Source organism: Alligator sinensis, unplaced genomic scaffold (assembly GCF_000455745.1).
Source record: "Alligator sinensis unplaced genomic scaffold, ASM45574v1 scaffold392_2, whole genome shotgun sequence".
NCBI classification, from domain to species: Eukaryota; Metazoa; Chordata; order Crocodylia; family Alligatoridae; genus Alligator; species Alligator sinensis.
In genome coordinates, this window is record NW_005842145.1 from 1,111,453 (window position 1) to 1,134,901 (window position 23,449).

The following is a 23,449-nucleotide window of genomic DNA, read 5'->3' on the forward strand; positions in this document are numbered from 1 at the left end:
GAGGAACCAAGTATATTCTGAATTGATGAGGCATTCTTTGTATCTGTCTTCACTGTGGAAGATATTAGAGAGATTTCCTCACCAGATCCGCTCCTCTCTAGGGACAAGTCAGTGGAGCTGTCCCAAATTGAGGTTTCATTAGATGAGGTCATAGAAGGAATTAATAAACTAAGGAGTAGCAAATCACCAGAATCTGATGGCATTCACCCTAGGGTCCTGAAGGAGTTCATTTCGTAAATTGCTGAACTCCTAAATGCAATATGCAACCTATCATTAAAAACGGCCTTGGTGCCAGAGGAGTGGAGAGTTACCAATGTGACTCCCATATTTAAAAAAAAGGCTCTAGAGGGGACCCAGGAAACTACAGGCTGGTGAGTCTAACTTCTGTTCATGGAAAACAGGTAGAAACAACAATAATAAAAAAAATTGTTCAGCACATGGATAAACATGATTTGCTGGGAGGAATCAACATGGTTTTGTCAAAGAGAAATCATGCCTCACCAGCCTACTGAAGTTCTATGAGGGTGTCAATACACAGGTGGATCAGGGTGATCCTACTGATATACTATGTCCAGATGTCCAGATATACTATATCTGGAAAAGCCTTTGACAAGGACCTTCATCAGAGGATTTAATGAAGTTAGGTAGTTGTGGCATTGCACAGAAGGTCCATTTATGGTTTAGAAGTTAGTATAAAGATAAAAAACAAAGAGTGAATATAAATGGTCAGTTTTGGGGATGAAAAGAAGTAAACAGCAGGGTCCACCAGGGATCTGTATTGGTATTGGTACTGTTTTATATATTCATAAATGATCTGGAAGAAGGGGTAAGTAATGAGGTGACCAGATTTGAAGATGGCATAAAAGTATTCGAAGTGGTAAAGGCCAAGAAGGATTGTGAAGAACTACAGACGGATCTGGCACCATTGAGCAAATAGGCAACTAAATGTCAGATGTAATTCAGTGTAGGTAAGTGTAAAGTGATGCACCTGAGCAAAAATAGCCCACACTATACCTACATTATGATGGGCTCTACATTAGCGGTTGCCACACATGAAAGAGATCTAACAGTCATGGTGGACAATTTGCTAAAAACATTAGCTCAGTAGCTATCAAAAAGGCAGTCAACATGTTAGGGATTAAGAGAATTGTAAACAAAATGGAAAATATCATTATGCTCCGTTATAAATCTGTGGTGCATGTACACCTTGGACACTGGGTCGTTTTGGTCTCCACATCTCAAAAATGATATAGGAGAACTAGAAAAGATACAGAGAAGGGCAACAAGGCTGATTAGTGGTATGGAAGAGCTTCCATTTGAGAAGCAACAAAGAAGCTGGGCCTATTTGGTTTAGAAAAGAGACACTTAAGGGGGGGAGATGAAAAAAGGTTTACAAAATACTAAATGGTGAAGAGAAAGTAAATTGGGATTTATTATTTACTGTCTCTCACAATACAAGAACTAGGGGTCACAAAATGAAACTGGTAGGTAGTAAGGTTAATACTAACAAAAGGAATTTCTTTTTCACACAGTGGTCATATCTACATGTTCATTAATGTGCTTTAGGTAATGAGCATTAAATCTAGTACCTCCATTTTGAGGTACTAGAAAAATAGGCATTAGCCTATTTTAATGCGCATTAACTAAGGACTTAAAGAGCACTTTTTGTGATGCTTTAATGCATGTTAAAATAAGTTAATGCACATTAAAGTGCACTGGTAGATGGGCCAAGTGTGTAATTAAAGTGTGGAACTCATAGTTTCATAGAAGTAGGGTCGGAGGGCACCTAAGTAGATCATCTAGTCCGAGCTCCTGCCCCGGACAGGAATTAATACAGGGCTCTTATGACCCTTACTAAGTTTAAGCTCAAATGACCCCAGCTAGGTAGTTATCAAGCCTCCTTTTAAAGACCCCTAAGGTAGGACCCAGCCAGATGTAGTGGAAGCTGATAGTTTAGCCAGATTCAAAAAGGGATTGGACAAATTCTTGGAGGAAATGGGCATCAATAACTGTTGAGCATGAAAGTTAAAGATAAAGCCTCTGAATGAGAAGTTCTTAGACCTTAAATCCTGGAGGCTGCAAATGGAAAAACCCTGATCATACCCTGTTCACTCTCTCTTTTGGCATCCCATGCCTGCCATTTGTGATACAGGAAACTAGGCAAGATGGACTTGTTGTATGACCCAGTAAATGGAAGTTTTTATGTTCTTATGAGCCCACTAATGCCACTCTGAACTATCTACTTTGCCTAACTATCATGTTTGGGCATGCATGGAGTAGAAGTATTTGGGTAGGGCTTGCCTGTACTCAGAGAGGTGCTACAGAGATAGCCTAAGGCTATCTCTGTAGTATGTTGACAAAGATGGCCTAGCAAAAAAGGCATTTCCCAACATCCTGAGGACTTTAAAATGGGGCCTATGGGTAGAGGATCTGCAATTACTGCAACCCCCTTAGGGAATAGATGTCAAAACTATGAGCAGAGTGGTCACTTCCATGGGGACAGAAGCACTGTATGATTGCTCTGGAGGATTGTTTATATTGGTGCAGATAATGTAGTATGGACTTAGCCACTTTTATCATTGGAAAATTTCTCTACTTGTACTTAGGCAGTTCAGGGAAGTGGTTTAAGTTGAGTGGCATAACTGAGAACTCTGGGCCTGACAAACAGTGAGTCCTGGGATATACTGTCATAAGGCAATTTTTACAGGTAACCATTTGTAATATAGATTAGGCCTAAACAAAACCACTGTAGGCACCTTTATGAAATCATTGAGACCGTACAGGAACAGGGAGCTATCATGACAACCAGTCAGTGACAGATCATTTTCCTACTGCAGGCAGACTATCTTAACTCCTCCCCAGAGTCTATAAAATATTTAAGAGCACGTCTAGGCTGTCACTCAGAATCAGTGTACACCACTTGGCACAGATGTCAATAAAAATCATTGAGTAATGGTGTCCAAAGCACCGAGATTTGTCAGGAGACATGGTAATTATTGTGTCAACCTCCATGTTTGCTGCTGTTTTGCTTTACAAAAAGCAAAAATCATCTATGTCTTTTGAGTCAAGGGGTGAGACAGTGATGATTATCTGATTCAGTACTTAAGTCCTTAGCCCTGGTTACTCAGTTTAGGGAACTTTGAAAATGAGGCAGTAATTTTTTAGGCCAACAGATTAAAACAGAGAGAGGGACTTCCATAATGATTTTATGTTCAACCTAGCACTTTGTCCCATCTCACCTACATGCTTTTCACATAGCAAGGGTAATTATTAAAGCACACTGAAATGTAGACGATTTTAATTTTTTTTACAAAAAATTGAAAATATTTCAAGGTTTGAGAGTTGGGTTCTCTAGAAGTATTTCTAGAAGTATTTATTTTTTTTAAATAACTCTAGAAGTAGCTCTAGAAGTATTTTTTTTTAATAACAACACTCAAACATTTTTTAAAATATGATTTTTCATGAGTTTGTTATCCAGCTCTAAAAACACTGTTTTATATTTTTCTCCGATACTAAACAATCACTGTTTCTAGAACTGCAAAATGCCCAAGCTAAATTTCCTAATCTGGGTTTATAGTTTTGTTATTCTTGATTTTAGAAAATCACTTATGAACCAGTAAAGATTTTGTGTTGTTTTTGTTCCCAGCAGAAAACAAGATTCAAAATCTGAGAATGAGCATTAAGTCAGTAGTAGAATGAGTGACCTGTTACCTGGTTGTATTGATCAAAACCAGGCTGTGCCTATCATGATACTGGATATTGCTCTCCTTCTGATTTCAGCGACAATGTTCTCCAGCACACACTCAAGTCGGAGTGGAACAGCAGCTGGGGCTGTGCCTCTGACGCATCCTGTCAGTCATCCCTCTCCTGGGCATAATGTACAGGGTAGTCCCCACAACCCACCATCTCAGTTACCTCCTCTCTCAGCTGTGGACTCAGGCACTGAGAGGTAAGCCCATCTTTATTTTATTTTTCATTTTAAAAATGAATAGCAATTGATTTGAAAGCTGCTCAGTTGAGTAATGATCTCATTGTTACACTTGGGATTTTAGTATGTTCTTGATGGCACAAAACAATGATGATGATCTGACATACAAGCCATGTGCCTAGAGGCCTCAGGCAGGTCAGAGGTTCCATCATACTAGACACTATAAAAATGTAACACATGGATGCATCTTTATCTGTAGTTGATTAACTCCATGGCTAAGTATAGACAGTTAACAAGCCTGAGGCTGAATTGATTCAGTTTTTACAGGTTAGTCTAAACTGCAAAGATTAAATTGAGAAACAACTGGATACACATTTACCTTTGATTCTTGAAATGCAGCCACATACCTTCAGTGGTTCAGGCCAGAAGCTGAGGCGAGGGGGAAGGGGGAGGAGGAGGGCACTAGAGCACTCTGGCACTTCCTTGTCCTGCTGCCCCTGAGATTTCTGAGATTTGCAGTCTGTATCACAGAAGCAGCACTCTGCAGGGTTGCTAATCAATTCCTCTTCCTGCTTCCAGGTGCCTCTGAGATTTGTAGTTCACAGTCTCAGCCAGCATTACATTTCAGTAAGTTTAGCAGGGCAGTTCTGTACTTCGGGGTAGGGGTAACCCCTCTCCCTGGCCCCAGACCCCAGCCAGGGTTTGCCTGGGGGCAGGCAGTCCCTGCCTCCCCTCTTCCCTCCCAACCCTTCTCTGCTGGAACAGACAGCACATCCCAGCCCAGGGCTGCAAAGGATGCTGCAATGCTGGGGGACTGTGATTTAATTTGAACCAGGAAAGGGTCTTGGACAGAAGTTTCATAAACTGGTTTGACCCAAATCAGTTAAGTCTGATACTACATTCAACCAGGTTTATCTCAAACTGGTTTCAGCCATTTTGAAACTGGTTTATGTGCACTGAACTTCTGTTCTGTTAAAAGCTTAAATCAGTTTCTGATGACTTAAACCAGTTTATGCATAACTTCTGTCCCTAGCCCATGTGTAGATTACTCTTACTCTGGAGTAAGAATTATTTCAGGATAATTTATCAGGACCAGCTCCATTCAGAGATGATCCCTAAGTAGCCTATTCCAGGGCTATACAACTTTGGTGCAAGTGGGGCTGCACACGATGCTAGCATGCAACCCCCAGACTGCACAGCAAATGTGCCAGATACTACAGGGGCGGTCTCCTAGGATCCCCTTCTCCCCTGCCCCCAACACCAGGCAGCCTGCACTGATGGTACATGGCCTCTCAGGTCCTCTCCTCCAATGCAGCAGTGGGAGGGATAGCTACAGGGGTTCTTGGGCCACATGCTGGCCCCTCAGTTTGCGAGCCTCCAGTTAGAGAGCCCCTGGTTCTACCCCCACTTTCTATCTGTCTGATAACCATTGTGGATGCTCCTCAAACATTGTCAAGGCTATCAATATTCGTTCTTCACTTAGGGATCAGCCCAGGGACAGGAAAAAAAGTTCATATGGGGTGGAGCAAATGTGGGGAACATACACATGGTCCTAGCAATATGTTAATTGGAAATCACTTAATTTCACTAATCACTTAACAAAGGGATCGCCACACAGTCTGGCTTCTGCAGACCAAGATCACTGCAAGCACGAGGGGCTTCTTGCATTCCTCATTTCCCCACCAAGACTTCCTGTGTACCACATTCCCAGTCCCCTCTATTTCAGGGACTCCTTTCAACTCCTCCCAGGCTCCTTACTCCCTTTTGCAGTGTGTTGACTGTCTCAAATGAGGTTCTCAGCATCCTCGAACATAGTAAGGTCAGAGAATGGAGACCACATCTTGCCTCCCAGAAGCTGATCATCACTTTGCACGACTGCAACCCTGGATGTCTTTGGATGTTTTCATCTGGAAACATCTTACCATGTTTACAACCAATGAGAAATGAATGGATTAACCTATAATTCAGTAGTAAAAGATTGTGATCCATAATCAAGCATGTTAATTGTTGCTTAGGTACATGTATCTCCATCATTATTGCTGCTACAACTTTACATATTTTAATGACATAAGAGGAAGTCCTCTGAGAGGGATATGACTGTTGAAAATATATTGTATAATGTAAGTGATTTCTATTAGGCATAACAAATCAGAAGTCTTACCATATTTCATGATCAGAGACCCAATTGAACAGTTTTTTAGTAGAAACATATTTCTGATATCAACTTAGTAAAATTCACACATTACACTTTTGTTTTAACATGATTATTCTATTCTCACTGTATAGGTATGCATATTTTTAAATGTAGTTTTGATGACTTACATGTTTTTGAACACACTCAAATTTACATCAATACACAAAATATGTTGGGATATTTTGGTAATGTGTTGCCAAGCGTTTAATGTCCTTGAGGAACAGAGGTGTCAATAGTTTGGAGAGCACAAGTTGCCTGGTTATAAATCTGAAAAGAACATTCCTTGTGTTTCAATTGCTGATAAATGAGCATAATTTCCTCCTGAGGGAAACAGTTCTGATTTATTTTTATCATGGAAATGAAGGAACTGGATGGCTCAGGGGATTGCTAGTCGAGTAAGGTGTCTTTTATCTTTAGGGTGCAGATTGTGCAGATTTGAATTCACCCAGTTCAGTGGGGTCTGAAAATTGTTAGAATCTGTTGCAGGTCTTGCATGGCCATCATAGTGGACAGGTGTCTTGTCACAAAAAACTATCATCATCATTGCTGCTGTTTGTTGGCAGAAGGGCTATGGACTGAATGGTATGTAGACTCTACCACTACACCTGCCTGTAGAAGTGGTTGCTGTGGTTTGGAGTTTAGGAATAATTAGGAAATGGTATTTTGGAAGTACCCACAGTCTTTGCTACACTCCTTTTGTGAATTTGTGCCCAGAAGGGTCAGTCCAGTAATACGGCAGTAGGGTAGGTTGAGTAAGGAGACTGCCTAGAGACTTGAGGAGCTGAGATGCTGAACTAGTAAAGCAGACTGTAAGCACCTTCCTTGCTGACAGATCAGGCAGAGGAAGGATGTTCTAAGCTGAAACAATGCTGTAATTACTGAGCCCCTGGGGTCTGGGCCATTTAGACTGCAGAATAAGGTGAATAATCCATCATGGAGAGTAATCATTGATGCTTTGTACATAAGGATACAGGAGGATTTTTCAATGTGAGTCATAGATATGTGTGTTTAATGGGAGAATGCAATGTATTCCACAGAGATATGGTTAGTTATCATTTTGGTGGAATTTAGGAGTCCTTGCTGTGGGGTACTTACCACAAAATTGTTTCCCTTATGCTATGTAATACATGAGGTATAACAGCATGATGCAGTTAATATTACCTTGCAAGCCTAACCCATTGGCTTTCCTGCATTTTGTGTAAGTAGCTTTTCAACCTTACTGATGTGTTCCTGCAGTTCTCACTTTTAATATTCTTTATTCAAAAAGGAAAGATTTAAAGAGAAAAATCAACCTGTGCTTCTGGCACCTGCTTCCTCACTTGTCATCAGAAACCTCCCCTCCTTCTGAACAGGACAGGTCTGTCACTTGGTCCCCAGCTGTATGAATCCTGACCTTCTTCATTATCTCCCAAAGGGAGATATCCCATTGTAAGTAATGGTATGTGATTCAGTGTAGAATTTGCTCATAGACAAGTGTGAATATTTTGACATTAGGCTGCTTCTGTCTTCCTACCATCTTATCTCCACTGAGCTGGAGATGCTCTCTCTGTGTAAGAACAGTGTAATTCCCATCTTCCCGTTTGTTTTTGCCAAAGGTATGTAGTTGGAGCCTCTTCCATGCTCTGTGTGTCTGGAATAGGTTACTAAGCAAGACATGGTGACCTATTTTTACCTCTTTCCTTCACTCAACAAGACTCAGACTTGTGCAGGTGCTATGGAGACTCCCATTCCCTCTTCTCCCCTGGGCATTATGGAGGGGGAATTGAAAAGACTTATCCCTTCCCCAAGGGCATGGGAGAGAGGTAGTGGAGACATGGATGGAGCCCCATGCAACTAAGGCTAGTAACTGTGGGAAGCAGAACTGAAAAATAGCACATATATCTAGTGCAAGTTTAGTTCTGTGACATGACACAAATCACTACGATCAGGTAGAATGCAGTTTCTGCAACCCCAATACTCTGTAAATTAGGTGAAGATGGAGATTTTCGGATAAAATGGAACCTCAAATTAATCTGTAGCACAAAATTAGTGATGGTCATCTAACATGAAAAGCTTGTGACTGCTTAATTAGAAAAAAAAAGTGATAAAACTATATAAAATATAATCTTTCTTAGAGAAGAGATAAACTAAGACTTAAAACAGACATCAGGTTTGTCTTGGGTCTTACTGTCCCAGGCTTTGACTCCCATCAAAACAGGTGTGGGACAGTCATTTACACTCCCAAGGAAAGCTTGGAAGGCATAGCTTGGAAGGCAGTTAATCAAACTAGCCCCTATTGTCCTGGGGAAACATGTTATCTTGGTACTTCACAGGTACTTCAAATGGGAAAATGATCTTGTATTGTAAGAACATAAGTGCTATACTGGGTCAGATTAGTGGTCCACCTAGCCCACTATCCTGTCTCCAACAGTGGCAGAAGTGGATGCTAGAGGGAGAGCATTGAACAGAATAGCTCTATAGTAATCTAGCCCCCATTCTTTACCCTCTCTGGCATCCACCATTATTGGTTTAGAGATGCCAGAAGAAACATTTCCAGCTATTCTGTTCAACAGCTATTAAGAGATCTACCTTCCCTGAATTTGTCTAGTCCCTTTTTGCACCTGGCTAAGCTATCTGCCCCTACTGCCTCCTCTGGCAATGAGTTCCATAAATTAACCATATGCTCCATAAATAATACTTTCTCTTATCAGTTTTAAACCTGTGTCCTACTAATTTCAGTGGGTGCTCCCTAGTTCTAGTATTCTCGAACTTAGTGAACAACAGTTGCCAGTTCACCTGGTCCAAACCCTTTGTGATTCTGTAGACCTGTTTCTTCTCCCCGCTCAGCTTTCTCCTTTCCAAACTGAAGAGTTCTAGCCTTTTTAGTCTCTCCTGGCATGGAAACTGTTCCATGTCCATGATCATTTTGGTAGCCCTTCTCTGTACCTTTTCTAATTCTACTGTATCCTTTTGGAGATGTAAGGACCAGAGGTGCAGCACACACTAATCCAGATGTGGGCGCACCAAGCATCTGTAGCATGGCATGATGATGTTCTCCATTTTGTTTTCATTTCCTTTCTTAAGGATGTCCAGTATTTTATTGGCTTTTTTGGTCACTGGTGCACACTGAGCTGATGTTTTTAGTGAACTGTCTACAGTGACTCTGAGGTCTCTTTCCTGAGTTGTAACAGCTGGTTCAGAACCCAGCACTGTGAACCTATAGTTGAGGTTATTTTCCCCCAGGTGCATTACCTTGCACTTGTTGACACTGAAGTTCATCTGCCATTTTTGTTTACTCACTTAGCTTGGTGAAATCTTTCTGCAGCTCTTCTCCATCAGCTTGGACTTGACTACTGAGAATAATTTGGTATCATCTGCAAACTTGGAGATTTCACTGTGCACCCCCATTTCCAGGTCATTGATGAAAATGCTGAACAAAATTGGGCCCAGCAGAGATCCTGTCAGGACCCCACTTTTGACCTCCCTCCATCCTGAAAAGTGGCCATTTTGCCTTACCCTTTGCTTCCTATCTTTCAACCAGCTCTCAGTCCACAAAAGAACCTTCCCTCCAAAATCAATGGCAGTACAGGTTTTTTAAAAGCCTTTGGTGAAAGACCTTTTTGAAAGTCCAAATATAGTATATCAACCAGATCTCCCCTGTCTGTATGCTTGTCAACACCCTCAAAAAACTCCAGCAGATTGGTGAGGCAGGATTTCCCTTTATAAAACCATGCTGACTCTTCCAGAGCATATCATATTTATCCATGTGACTACTGATTTTATTCTTTGTTATCAATTCTACCAACTTGTCAGGGATGGAAGTGAGACTCACTGGTTTGTAGTTCCCAGGATTGCCTCTGGAGCCCTTTTTGAAGATGGGTGTTATGTTGGCAACCTACTAGTCCTCTGGCAAAGCGGCTGTTTGTAAGGATAGGTTACATACTATTGCCAACAGATCTACAGTTTCACCTTTGAGTTCCTTCAGAACTCCTGGGTGAATGCCATCCGGTCCTGGTGATGTCTGTAGTATCCCAGAGTAAAGACTTTGTCCCAGGAGAAATCTGACATCTGCGTTTAGCCCAAACCTTCTGTTCATTTGTTCTTGTGCTACAAGAACAAATGGAAATATACCAAAATTGGAAAACCTCACATACAACTGATTAAAATAAATCCTTTTTTTATCTGACGTATAATTACCCTGTGGAACTCTGCACCACAAGTTTATCCCTTTAAAGTGTTTTAAAGGATTGGCCATAATTTAAAAAAAAGAAATCCTCAGTTACATTAGGATATACATTTTAGTTTTTAAGACATATGCTTCTGGGCATAAGTGACCTATTAACTGAGTAGGACTAGGAAGGGCCTTATCCTAGAATAACCTGCCTCTGGGCAAGTTATTCAATAATTATCTACTAAAAGGTCTCTTTCATCTTTCTCTGAAGTATGTGGTACTAACTACTGCCCATATCAGAATACTGAATTAGATAGTTTGATCTGGTAATTACTGTGTTCCTAAAGCATGACACTTTTTAGTTTAAAGGGATTATTTTTATATTTATTGTTAATGGTTAGAAAGAATGATGAAGAATTGGAGAATTCCACTTTATATTAATGCAATGCTACACTAAGAGCTGCAACAATACTTTTCTTTGCTTATTTGATCATGCAGTTATATTCTTTTTATGCCTTTGAAAAACAGCAAATAATCCCAAACCAGACTTCCAGAAACAAGAGCCCTCAAGTAGTGCTAAGCAAAGAATCAGAACAACTAATGTTCACATATTATAAAGCCCCTTGTATGTGTCATGAAACAAGGTGACTCTAAGAAAGCCACTAGTTAAAGCTCTTAACAAAGTGGTTTTTGAAATCAGTATAGTAATCTTCTCCAATGGTTGGGATAGTTGGGGTGCTTGGCTGCTAAGAGGCTTTATCTCTTTTTGTCGTGGTTAGTGAGGAAATGGTTGCCAGTTAACAATGACAGACTGAGGAGTGGAGGTGAGCAACAAATTAAACCCTCAGCCTGGACATGGACCTGGGCCAGTACCAGGCCAGCAAACCTTGGTATTTCTCTCCAGTCTGTTTCCGTGCCTTGTTTCTTTTTCAGAGAAACCCTTACTTGTATTTGCCAGTAGTCCAGTTCTTTAGTGTAGATTCAGCCATAGAAAATACTGACAGAGCTTTTAAAGTTGTTTTTATATCCACAGGGAACTGGTATTTATAAGGTGGCGCTGCACGGCTTTCTCACTCAAGTAACACTCATCCTTCTTCCTCTAATTAATGTACATGCTTACATGCTTGTCAAAAGTGCTGTACTTCTTTTTCTCTGGCCCCTTCTCTGGACTTGACGGATTGCTCTTTTGCTCTGGTATAGCAATAACTATGTTCCTAAAGCAAGAGAAATTTTAGCTTGGAAGGAGTTTCTTTATATCCTTATTAAGGACTGAAAGAAGGGCATAGACATTCCAAGTTCAGAGGCCCAAGCACTCCCCAGCCACACTGGGGATGGAAAACTTTTGGAGACAAAATCTTCTGGGGGACCATCCCTATGTAGACTGCAAAGTCAGACAACAGTAGAGACATGTGAATGCAAATTCAGGAACTGAGCCAAGAGTTCAAAACTTTTTTTTGGTGTTAGACTCTCCACTATGTTTTACTTGTTGGGTTGTTGAATGCCTTTTTAAAATTTAAATCCATTTCAAAACAAAAAAACGATGTCTTCATCAGTGCTGCACATCCATTATGGCATACTGAGAGTAAACATGATGACTGACTTTGAACAAACTAGTTCAGGGGCAGGCAATTATTTCAACTGGAGAGCTGCTTACCAAGTTTTGGCAAGCTGTTGAGGGCCACAGGGGTGGTCCCGCCCCTTGACAGGTCCCTTGCCCCCTGGTCACCAAGAGTGCGTGGCCTGCTGGGTGGCTCCCTTCTTCTTGCTGGCTTAGTCGAGCCCAGCTCCATAGAGCCCCTTTCAGCCTGCGCCACATGCTCTTTCTGACCCACCCTGGGCCCCCACTGGCACTGGCTCCATGGCACTGGTGCAGGCCCCATGCTCCTGCCCAGCTCTCACTTCACTCACGCTCCTGTGCCTGCCAGCTGCCAATCACCACCACCCCCCGCAACCTGCCATCACCATTTCCCCACTTTCCTACTCATCACTGCCACTTCTCCCCACCTCCACTGCCTGCTGGCCAGCCAGCCACTCCAGCACCACGTGGTTCCTGGCTGCATCACAGGACTCAGCAGGACCTGGCCCAGCCCAGCCCCAAGGACTGGGGCAATCACCCATGGTCCTCCCACCGCCCCCACTCTCCTTAGCTGAATTTCCCTGTCCAGCAGAGGGAGGTGGGGAAAACCCCAGGGTCCCAGGCCAGAAGCAGAGATTTCCAGTTGGGGCCTGAGCCGCCGGGAGCAAGGCAGGTCTTGCTGCTGTGGCTCCTGGGTCCTGCCGCTGGGTTATTCTGCCACTGGTGCCTTGTCATCTTTGACAGGCACCAGGGGAAGATAATAATTCATTTTTTAAATTTTTTAGGGGGCCCGTGGGCCAGATAGAATGGCCTGGATCTGGCCCGCAGACCATATTTTGCCCACCCCGGAGCTAGCTGCACACATTCCCTGACTTTTGGGTGCTTATATATGTGCTGTGATGTGTCCTGATTAGAACATGTTGAAGCAGACTCAATTAATTGTGCTGCAGTATCTCATGTATTCAATATCCCACATTTCGAAATGGTGGTGGGGCGCTTTAACTAAAGCTTGTCAAATGAGCTTTAGTTAAAGTGCCTCCGTGGCCATTTTGAAATGCAGGACACTGAATACACGAGATACTGCAGGATTTTAATTAAAGTGGTTCCTGAGAAACACTCTAATTAACCCACCCCACCCCAGAGCATGTGTATGCACCCTTTCATTTTAATGTTGGGAAAAGTAGACCATGAAGATAAAGCCACTTCTAGCACAGGGCACATATCTGCTAATTTTCCCTGGTAACATTACATGTTATACTTTCATATAGACAAACTGTTGGCAAACCACTCCTCATCCAGCTTTAGTAGCTACAAGCATCAGTACTTGCCTTTCCTTTCAGCTCATTTGTTTTAATAGATGTGCTTTTTGTGGCCATTGTGCAGAATGTGTGCCTGCCTCTTTGCTTACTGTTATTGTACAGCTTCTTATTCTTGACTTGTATTTTTTAACTACAAGACTTCAGTAGTACAGAATAATTGGATTTGCTTTTTTCCCAATAGCAAATATTTTTCTTAAAAGAAGATAAGGATTGGGCACACATTGGTAGATAAAAGTTTTAGAGGCAATTAGGATTTATCATCTTCTTAGCTTTGACAATACACGTTTATTTCCTGGTTCTGAACTAATTCAAACAGGAGAAGAGTTAGAAAGAGCTTCAAAGGAGTAATACTAGCAGCATGTAGTAGATCAGGGGTGTCCATCTGCATGCCCCACAGAACACACCAGGGCAAGCCACAGGCTCCCTGTTCTGCATACCACATGGGTGCTCCCCAACTGCACCATGCACCCACACAAACACCTCTCCCCACCACCACTACACTGCAAGTCCACATGGCCACAGCCTCATCTTCAGCCCCCTGCACCCTTCCCCCCATCCCCCTGTCCCCAATCCTGCTGCTCCAGGGCTGAGGCAGGAAGTATAAACTGAAGGTGGGGAAAGCCCAGAGATTCCAGCTGTGGTTACAGCTGCAGCAGTGTGGGGGGAGCATAAAGCTTTCTCTTGTGTTCTGCTATTAGAGGTATATAGACACAGAGAGCTACAAGCAGTCAAGGCCACAGCCCCTGCATTTAGTCAGCCCTCTTGACTTCTGATCAGCGTTGCCTTGGGCTTAATGCCATAAGCATTAGTTTCCATTGTCTCCAACTATCTTTTGCCTTAAGGGAGTTTAATTTCTTCTATCTAGCCTCTGACTAGATGCCTGTCAGCTTTAGTAATGCCTGTGATTGTTTATAAATCAAACTGAGGTAATTAGTCACGTTGGTCTGAAGTCAGGCAGAAGGGAGGGTGGAGTTTCACCTTATAGGCTTAGGTATTAGGACCATAGGGTTTCAAACCTGGGGCAGCTGAGTTCTCAGTACCACCAAGCAACTTGTGAGACACCAGCCCCAGCCCAGCCTGGTCCCTCCCATGAGGATATTGACAAGAAATCTGGTGTGACCAGGGGATCCTATAGGAACCATTAGCCCTGGACATGGGGACTAGAAAACCCCTCCTACTTTCTGTGGAAGTAACATCACTTACATTTTTGATTCTCTGACCTCTGCCTTGTTCCTGCCTGATCCCAGCCTTGCCACAGTCCCTGCCCCTGCCTTGTTTAGACCTCCCAGCTCTGATCTATCATCCATCCTGACCACGATATCACCTCAGCCCTTGGCCTGATGATCTGGACTGCAACAGTCACCTGGTATGACCCCAGCCTGCCTATGATAACTCATTGAGTGACCACGAACCATTAAGTCAATCCTGACATCAGGCCTCAGGCAGATGTTACACTTAAGATGTGCTTAGGATGTTAATCTCATCTTAAATAGTAACCCAGCCACAGGTTCAGTCAATTAATTGCACCACAAAGAGAGAAACCAGCCACAGAAGTATTACACAAAAAATGTGCAATATTTTTGTGGCTGGTTTCCATTGTACCCTAAATTGAATGTATGGCAGGGTGAGGACCATACCAGAGTCTCCAACCATCCCTGTTGCAGTCCTCACCAGCTGACAATCAGCTGATCATTGGCTGGATGCAGGCCTGTACCAGGCCTTGGTGTAGTTCCTAGAGCCAGTTGACAGTCAGCTAATTGTCAGATACCTGGTTTTCAACTTACTGATGCAGGGGGAGCCTGGGATCATAGACCCAGGCTCCCCTTGCACTGGCATGTTGGTTGGAATTGGGATCTGATCCCCAATCCTAAAATTGTGCATCTCACCATGCACATGTGGCATGACAGGAGGTGCAATGGTTGGGATGATAGCCCATTAAAAAATGTCTGTCAGTGGCCTAATTAAATCAGAGGTTTATAGCATAAGTTTTCTTGAGCCCCAGCTCACTTCATCAGATGTTGTGATGAAGTGAGGTCAGGCTCGTGAAAGTGTACACTGTACACCCCTGATTTAGTTAGTCTATAGGGTGCAAATCTACCATGCCTTATAAATCAAAACATCCTTGAAGACTACTTCAACCCCATTCTAGCCTAGCACTTGGAGACTGGTCTGGCATCCATTTGACTGAATCCATGCAATTCCAATGCACTTTTCAGTGGACATGGTTGATTGTCTTGCATCATAAATGGTGTAGAAGTGCACAGATGACATTATCCCAATTCTCTTTTTTGGGTGAAACAAGGGCCTCTCTGTGCTGATATTTAAATGCACATCCAGATGCCAGTCAATGTATGGCCACTACTTCAGCAGTTAATTGGGCAGAAACCAGTTCACAACTGGGAAGTGAATCATAAAAGAGGAGGGATTCATGGAAGCAATCTTGTCACCCCCCAAACTTAAAAAATCATGAATCAGACTCCAAAAATCATGGGATTGGTTCCAGCACTCTGTGATTTTATTAAAAAAGAATTGCATTGTGGTTTTTGGGTCTGTTTTTGATTTCCAAACTCCCCATGCTTGCCCATTCCCCAGCATGTCTGTTGTCCCTTCTTCCAGGTTTCTTGAGTAAGGTGATTTTGATCTCTTACAAGATCTCTGATTTCCACATCCTTTCAGCACTCAGTCATGTCCTTCCAAACCCCTATAATGGTTCTGTCCCGCCCTCTGCTTGCCCTCCACATGTCATATTATTTGTATCCCCTTTCCTTTCCCAGGCTGGGTATTGCAGGGGTAGAGAAGGGGAAATAGCAGAGTAGAAGAACTAGCCTTCTTCTGTAAGGAAGGTAGCAAAGAAATGGATGTGCTGCCACCCTGAGCTGCTGGTTTTCTTAATAGTTGTTCCTCTCTTCTCTCCTTTTGTGAAAATATTGACTCCTAAAGGGAAGGGAACAGAGAGCTCTGCCTACAGCTGTAGCCCAAATTGGCTGCCTGCCCCACTTATCCACCTCCTGGGGCGGGATAGCCAATTGGAGAGGGCCAGAGTGGCTCATATGATCTCCAAGCCAGCTTCAGGTCCGGCTGAAATGCCCTGACTTGCCAAAAAATCATGCGTTGGTAATACTATAGAAAGGAGTTTGGTGGAAGGGATGGAGATGACAACTCCTGGAGAGATCAGGCAGTGGAGGTGAGACAAGCCCACTGAGAGATGTTAGCATAAGCACAATGTCTAAAATTACCAGGCCAGTCATGTACTTCCACGATACCCCCCACAAGGCCTTGCCTACCACATAGCAGAAAAAGCTACTACTACTACCATCACCACTGATTGGTATTTTTAATTATTGTTTTGTTTGCTCATACTATACTTTTAACTTAAATTATGTCCAAGTCAAGCCAGCCCTTATCATAATAAAATCTCCATAATATTTAGTGATGGTCAGTATTGACTAATTAAAGGTTTGCTACATATTTTATCAAATAATCTGATCAGTCATCTTTGATAGTATTGCCATCTTGCTGTTGCCTACAATTAAATAAAACTTGAAACCATTTCAAATTTAGTCATTTATGTATGGGACCACCTTTCTTAGGTATCGCTGAGTAATGACATGCTGTCTCCTGGCGCCTAAAGCATTCTTGTTCTGCTACAGAAGATCTCAGCAGCCATTAGAGAATGGCACCTTTCTACAAATCTGGCTTGTTCTTGTTTGCATGGGCTGCCAGGCATGGCCACAATTCTTGATGGCAGTTGCCTAGTGGTTACAAGCTGGTCCCAATTGTTTCAGAAACAAAATTAAATTTGCAGTTCCCTCAGTAACGCACTGTGATTTATTCGAGGACAAATCTGGATTGAAACGAGTCCAAGTTTCTCTTCTGTGAGACAGAAGGGAAGTATAAGTAGATACTATAGTCACCCATATGAGTAAGCCAGGAATTCATGAAGTGATTCATAAATCATTATAAAGACCACTAAAGTCTACTAAAAAGGAGTCCTGTCTGGCTATACAAAGTGGTGTATTATCATTGGAAGGTTTTTTTAGATGTTAAATCAAATGTGAAATCTTTAAAACTGGCTTTTCATTTTAAGTTTTGAAAAGAGTTTTTTTCTTCTGTTGGTTAGCTGTTAAAGCCATTTTTCATTGATTAGTTTTCACAAATGAATTTTTGAAAACACAGAGGATGATATCCCACAATTTTTTAAATAATAATAATAAGAAAGACCAGTCTGTGTATTGTTCTTGATCCCTGGCAGCAAATCAATAATCTTTCCATGTGAGTGCTATACAGAAAGCTATCGCCAGCCTTTTCTCTTTCTCTGTCAGACCTGTAACCCTGCAGTTGTAGCACTTTTTAAAAAACCCTTTATATTTTTATCAGGAAAAAATAACTATTATGCGTTTTTTCTTTTGTTACCCTCAATTGTTGTCATACATGCTTCATTCCTGTATTTTTTTTGTCTGAGTATACAGTGCAAGGCTATCCACAACAGTAAAATAATGTCACGTGTTGCACTCAGTTACTGAGTAAGGATGTAATCACTTTCCCAATTTGGGGATGTATTTCTTTAGTTTCTTCATTATGTACATATCTTAACGAATACATTTGCCTTTTTAAGTAAATATCAAAGCTATTCAAAGACAAACCAAACTGTAGCTAACATACATAAGAAATAAAGAAAAACATGCTACTCAAAGAAAACAAATAGAACGTGCAGTAAAACCTAGAAAGTTCACCCTGAAATCTGTTATAAGATACAGATCTTCAAAAAGATTAGTAAATGAGTTCCAAATAAAATCAGTTATGTAGGAGATGGTTGGTAGAAATCTCTTCCATGTTAAACCATAAAAACTCAGGGCAATTTAATTATGCTTGCTCAAGCAATGACTCTATACAAGGGTATTCTGTCACAAAATTACTATAGCTATATCTCTGTACGTATTGTGTACAAAGCTACAGCCTCCTTCCACTGTTACCAAGGAAACACAGTTTATTGCCAGACAGGTGACACGGTATAAGATAGAACTTGAGCATGTGGACCATGGAGACTAAGTATTGTAGTGTTTCTATGCCTCAGTTTCCCATTACCAAAAATAGACATAATACCTGTTTTGTAAAGTAGTTTGAGATGTGAAAGTCAAAGGAGTTATATATGTATTCGGTATTATAGGAGTAGAAATACTAATGTGGCTGAAATTCTTACCTGAAGGCCATAAGACCACCTTGCTAAATAACATAACTCCTTGTAGCAGCAGTGGTAATAAAGTTCTTTGGGGCCATGTCCTGTGAAGTAATGAGCTCCTATGAGAGGCCAAATCAAAGTCCTCATTCAGAAAACTGGGGAGTTAACTAACTGGACCCATATCCAAGTTCTGATTATCTCAAGGTCATCTCAACTTGAAATTATTCGATAATGCAGGGTTTCCATAAAAACTGACTTTTTATATGTTTAAGGTGGTTTATTTCCAAATAGCTTAATATGATGGAAGAATCTTGAAAAGATGTTGGAGTATTGTACTTGTGTGATAATCACTAAAAATGCAACAGAAAAAAATAATTATTAAAGAGACTTGAAACCTGAGTCCCCAGTGCAGCTAACCAGCAGGTCATCTTATGGGTAATGAATACCCCATTGTCCATTAGCCAAGCCATATATCCTGCAGAAGCACAATCAGTGGTATAACTAGGTTAAAGCAAATGAAGCAACCACCCAAGGCACCAGCTTAGGGAGAGGTGGCAAAAAACCCAGCAGCTGCTATTTGCAATTGCATGGCAAGCAGCAGTCACCACTGCCCCTGTGTCCTGAGTGCCTGGCTGTTACGCTACTGAGCACTGCTAATGACTAATTCCCTTCTAAGAAGGAAGGAAAGATGTTTGTTAGCTGGGATCTTATTGCCCAACCATGTGACAATCCACTCTGTGATGGCTGGTACCCCGTCTGGGTTCTTGCATGACTCTCATGACTGTTGTCTTTGAGCATCTTCTTGGATGTAATAGGAATTTGTCTGATTAAAACTGCAGTTTGGAATTTCACTTGTTATTTATCAGGTGTAGTAATATTTTATAATTTAAATCACCGGTACTTGGCTTTTCTAAGCGAGCACTGTTCTCTTAGAAGTCTCTGCCTGTGTAAGTTGCAACAGCACTTTGATTTAATGAATTAAAAGGAATCTTTTGCTTTTATTTAGGATTGTGTATGTCAATCTGTTTCTCCATTTCTCAGATTTGTAGCTCCTGCTCCTTCTCCCCACCACATCAGCCCCAGGAGAATTTCAGTTCCTCCACCCATGATGCAGAGGCGGACACCACAGCCTCCCCATCTCCAGCAGACTGCAGGGACGCATCTCAAGACATACCAGACAGCAACAAATCCATCTTTTCAACCAAACAGCATCCACATCCAAGGTAGGAAAGAACCTTATCTTAAACTTAGGAAAATTACATGCAAACAATTTTTATCTTATAACGCTTCACTAAGGAGGAGAATGAAATATTTTAAGGACTGGCACTCAAGTAAAGTAATTGAATGGTTTTCAAATGTGCAGTAGGGAATAAGGCATTCCATTCCTTTGGAAGATCAATGGGGAATGGGTGACTACCTATCTTGCGTACACTCACTTAAAATTCCCAGTCTAGATTTTCAGCTTTCATCTTAATCATGGGCTTCTGTGTTTCTCCATGGAATTATTTTCAGTGATGTTAAGTATGACTACAAATACTTCTATGCATCATGCATGCCCTGTTGTGTCCCTGACTGCCTCCCTACTGCACATACAACCCGTCATCGGGTTTTCAAGACGGTAGACATTTTTTCTCCCTTGTAGTTGTGTAGTACTGAAGTCTTCCTTTCTCATTAGCATACCCACTCTTTTGAATTGTGTTCTTATTTGCACTATGTAAACAGCTTCTTTCTCCTTCCTTCTTCAGTCAGACATGTAGCCAAGAAGAAAATTAGTAGCAGCTGAAAACAAATTTTTACTACTATTGAGTCAGAGCATAATTACCTTAACATGTTGAAAATGTGTTGACACGGACAACTCTCTAATTCCTCTAAAAGTTAAACATGCACTTTCTCTTCCATGCATAGACAAGTTGGGAATATTTTTTTTAATATCACCCTAAATGCTCAGTGTCTGATGACCAAATGTTGAAGAAGAGTGTTTGCAAATCTTTGTTCAAATTCACAGCTTTCAGCTGATTCAACCATGCTTCTCCCCTTGCCATTCATGAGCATTCATACAAATGGGATTTTCTTACCTGAATGTTAACCAAATGGCTAGTGTGTGCACATGAACAAAGACTGGTGTTTTAACAAGAGTATATGCAATCTCCTGTCCATTACTCTTTGACAAGAAAGAATAAGTATTGGCCAGAAAGCAGCCAGACACAACTCTTGAAGCATGATCAACTCTTGAAGCTCATTTTTATTTATTCTGCAGCTACCACTCCTTCCCCCACTCATGCATTTTAGCCTGGGTGTGCAAGTTGCTTTGTCACAGCCCTCCAACGTTATGCTTCCATGATAAATGTAGAGACACCTGATCTAGTTTGGGTACCAGAAGCAATGTAGCCATGTTCATAAATTGCTCCAAGCAGACTAAGTAGCCCTGCGGCAAAATGGAATGTATTAACCCTTAACAGACTCCAGGGCAATGTATTTTTCCTACTTCTGGTACCTGATCTAGCTCATTGAGAGGGAGTTCCAATTTCTCTATATAGCAGTGCATTGTGCCATGAAGCTATATCTTAAGTGGAGAAGTGGTTGCCAATCCAGCTAAGCCCTGGGTAATTATTTGTTTTAAGATCAAGGCAGAAAAGACTTAAAGTGATAGGAAAGGCAATCTGAGAGCCTGTGTTCACCTTTGTGAGATCCTGTTGAGAAGGTGGACAGTTGCATTCTTCATACTCTTGAGCCTCTGCAGTGTTTCCATAAGCAATTCTAGACACAGTGAGTTATAATAACCCAGACTGAAGGAGATAAATGACTCATTGAACATAGCCTGATCCCTATCTGAGAGAAAAAGGTGGAGATGACAAGCTAATTGGGGTGGGGACTACCCCTTTGTGGACTGTACAGTACCAGGTACAAGAGTCCTACTGTAGATCTATATCACAATAGATACAATAACAGAAGCTTTCCAGCAGATGACAGGAGGATCAGGGCTGGGTTTTTTGCCAGTTGGAACCAGATGGTCTAGACTTAGTGATGATGACAAGATCCCAAGGCTTTTTGCTGATGTGATAAGTAAGGCAGTGGGGTCCCTCAGGGTTCAGTCCATGGGCCGGTGTTATTTAATATCTTCATCAGCAATTTGGACGAGGGTGTGGTGAGCACCCTCTCCAAGTTCATGGATGATACCAAATTATGGGGCAAAGTTAATACACCAGAGGGCAGGGAGCAGATACAGGCTGACCTGGACAGGTTAGATCAATGGGCAGAACGTAATAGGATGCAATTCAACAAAGATAAATGTAAGGTGGTCCATCTAGGAAGGAGGAACCCCCAGCACACCTACAGGTTTGGGGATGTCCTCCTCAGCAGCTCAAAGGCTGAGAGAGATCTTGGAGTCATGTTGATTCCAAGATGAACATGAGCTGGCAAAGTAACGAGGCCATCAACAAAGCCAATCACACCTTGTTGTGTATTAACAGATGCATGACCAACAGATTGAGGGAGGCGATGCTCCCCCTCTATGTGGCATTAGTCAGGCTGCAGTTGGAGTACTGTGTCCAGTTTTGGGCACCGCACTTCAAGAGGGACACGGAGTATCTGTAGAGGGTTCAGAGGAGGGCCACTCGCATGATTAGTGGTCTCTGTGAAGGACCCTATGAGGAAAGGTTGAGAGATCTGGATCTCTTCAGCCTATACAAAAGACAACTGAGGGGTGACCTTGTAGCCGCCTATAAATTTATCAGGGGAGGACAGCAGGGAATTGGGGATGTGCTGTTTACCAGAGTGCCCCAGGGAGCAACTAGGAATAATGGGTGCAAACTAGTGGAGAGTAGATTTAGGTTAGACATTAGGAAGAATTTTTTTACAATAAGGGTGGCCAGTCTGGAATGGGCTTCCAAGAGAGGTGGTGCTGTCACCTAATTTGGAGGTCTTCAAGAGGAGGCTTGACAATCACCTGGCTGGGGTTGTCTGACCTCGGTCCTCTTTCCTGCCAGGGGCAGGGGGTTGGACACCATGATCCATTGCATCCCTTCTGACTCTATAATCTATGAAATCACTGTCCCCAGTTCAGGCCGACTCTAAATCGAATATGGCCCATTTTGCACACCCTTAATGGCTATATTATTTAGTCTGACCTTCAGTATATAACAGGCCATTAAGTTTACTTACCTCTGTATTGAACCCAATAACTTGTATCTGGCTAAAACATTGTGTTTCACTAATGCATATCTTCCAGAAAGCATGCATTTGCAGATACCAAGAGATGGAAAATCCACCATTTTTCCTGGTAGAAAAGGAACTGTCAGACTACAAACAGATATTACATTTGTCCAGGAATGAACCATTTTATCTCAGGAAAAGAGTATGATTGTTCAGATGCCCATGTCCATTAGCCTAGAAATAAATCCTAAAACGGTTCATGGGATAAGAAATACTAACAGTTTATCCTAGGCCATTCCTAAGTGTGTCTGAGTGGTAATCCCAGAATTGCATCATTGAATCAATGGCAGAAAAGCAGCAAGGCATTCAGCCACTTAATAAATCCTGATTAGAAGGGCAATATATGTACAGGTTTCCCTCACTTTATGCTGTACATGCATTCCTGGAAAATGGCGCATAACTCAAATTTGCATAAAGGGAACCCACTTTACAATGTAACAAATAGGGATACGTTCCAAGACCTTGACTGTACTGACCCCCAGACTCATTTCTACCACTTTAGAAGACAATTTTGGTACTCACCAACAACAGACAGTACACACAAGCAGAGACTGGTGCTTCTGCATGGTTCAAAATCTATCATGGTTCAAAAGCTATCGAGATGCTTAGAAGCCATAATGGGGATGGCAACTACAGAAACACATGTTGCAGACAACAAGCAAGGAGCACAGATCCACACAGGAGACTATATTTTCGTGTGCATCACTCCCACAATGCACTGCACAAAGCAGCTGTGTCGCAGAGCACCAAGGTGCCCTGCTCTTAGAGGGGCAGAAACTGCCAGAGGAAAAGCTCTGGCAGTGCATAGGGATCCCTAGCAGGTAATAGGAGCCCACCTGTGGGTTGCCAGGGCAACTGGAGGGAGCAAATGCCCCACACCTGCCAGTGGTC

General features: G+C 42.1%; 1 protein-coding gene across 10 annotated transcripts in view; it reads left to right on the forward strand.

Moving 5' to 3' along the window:
- The window catches only part of GLIS3 (GLIS family zinc finger 3), a 354,919-nt gene that overhangs the window by 299,213 nt on the left and 32,257 nt on the right, over nucleotides 1–23,449 (forward strand). For 9 of the 10 annotated variants that reach the window (XM_025206209.1, XM_025206208.1, XM_025206213.1 and 6 more), the window contains 2 exons: nucleotides 3,781–3,949; nucleotides 19,388–19,569. In XM_025206209.1, the coding sequence (XP_025061994.1) occupies nucleotides 3,781–3,949; nucleotides 19,388–19,569 (351 nt within the window). Of the gene's footprint in view, nucleotides 1–3,780; nucleotides 3,950–19,387; nucleotides 19,570–23,449 lie in introns of those variants that run through there. The other variant, XR_003094464.1, reaches the window with a different exon arrangement.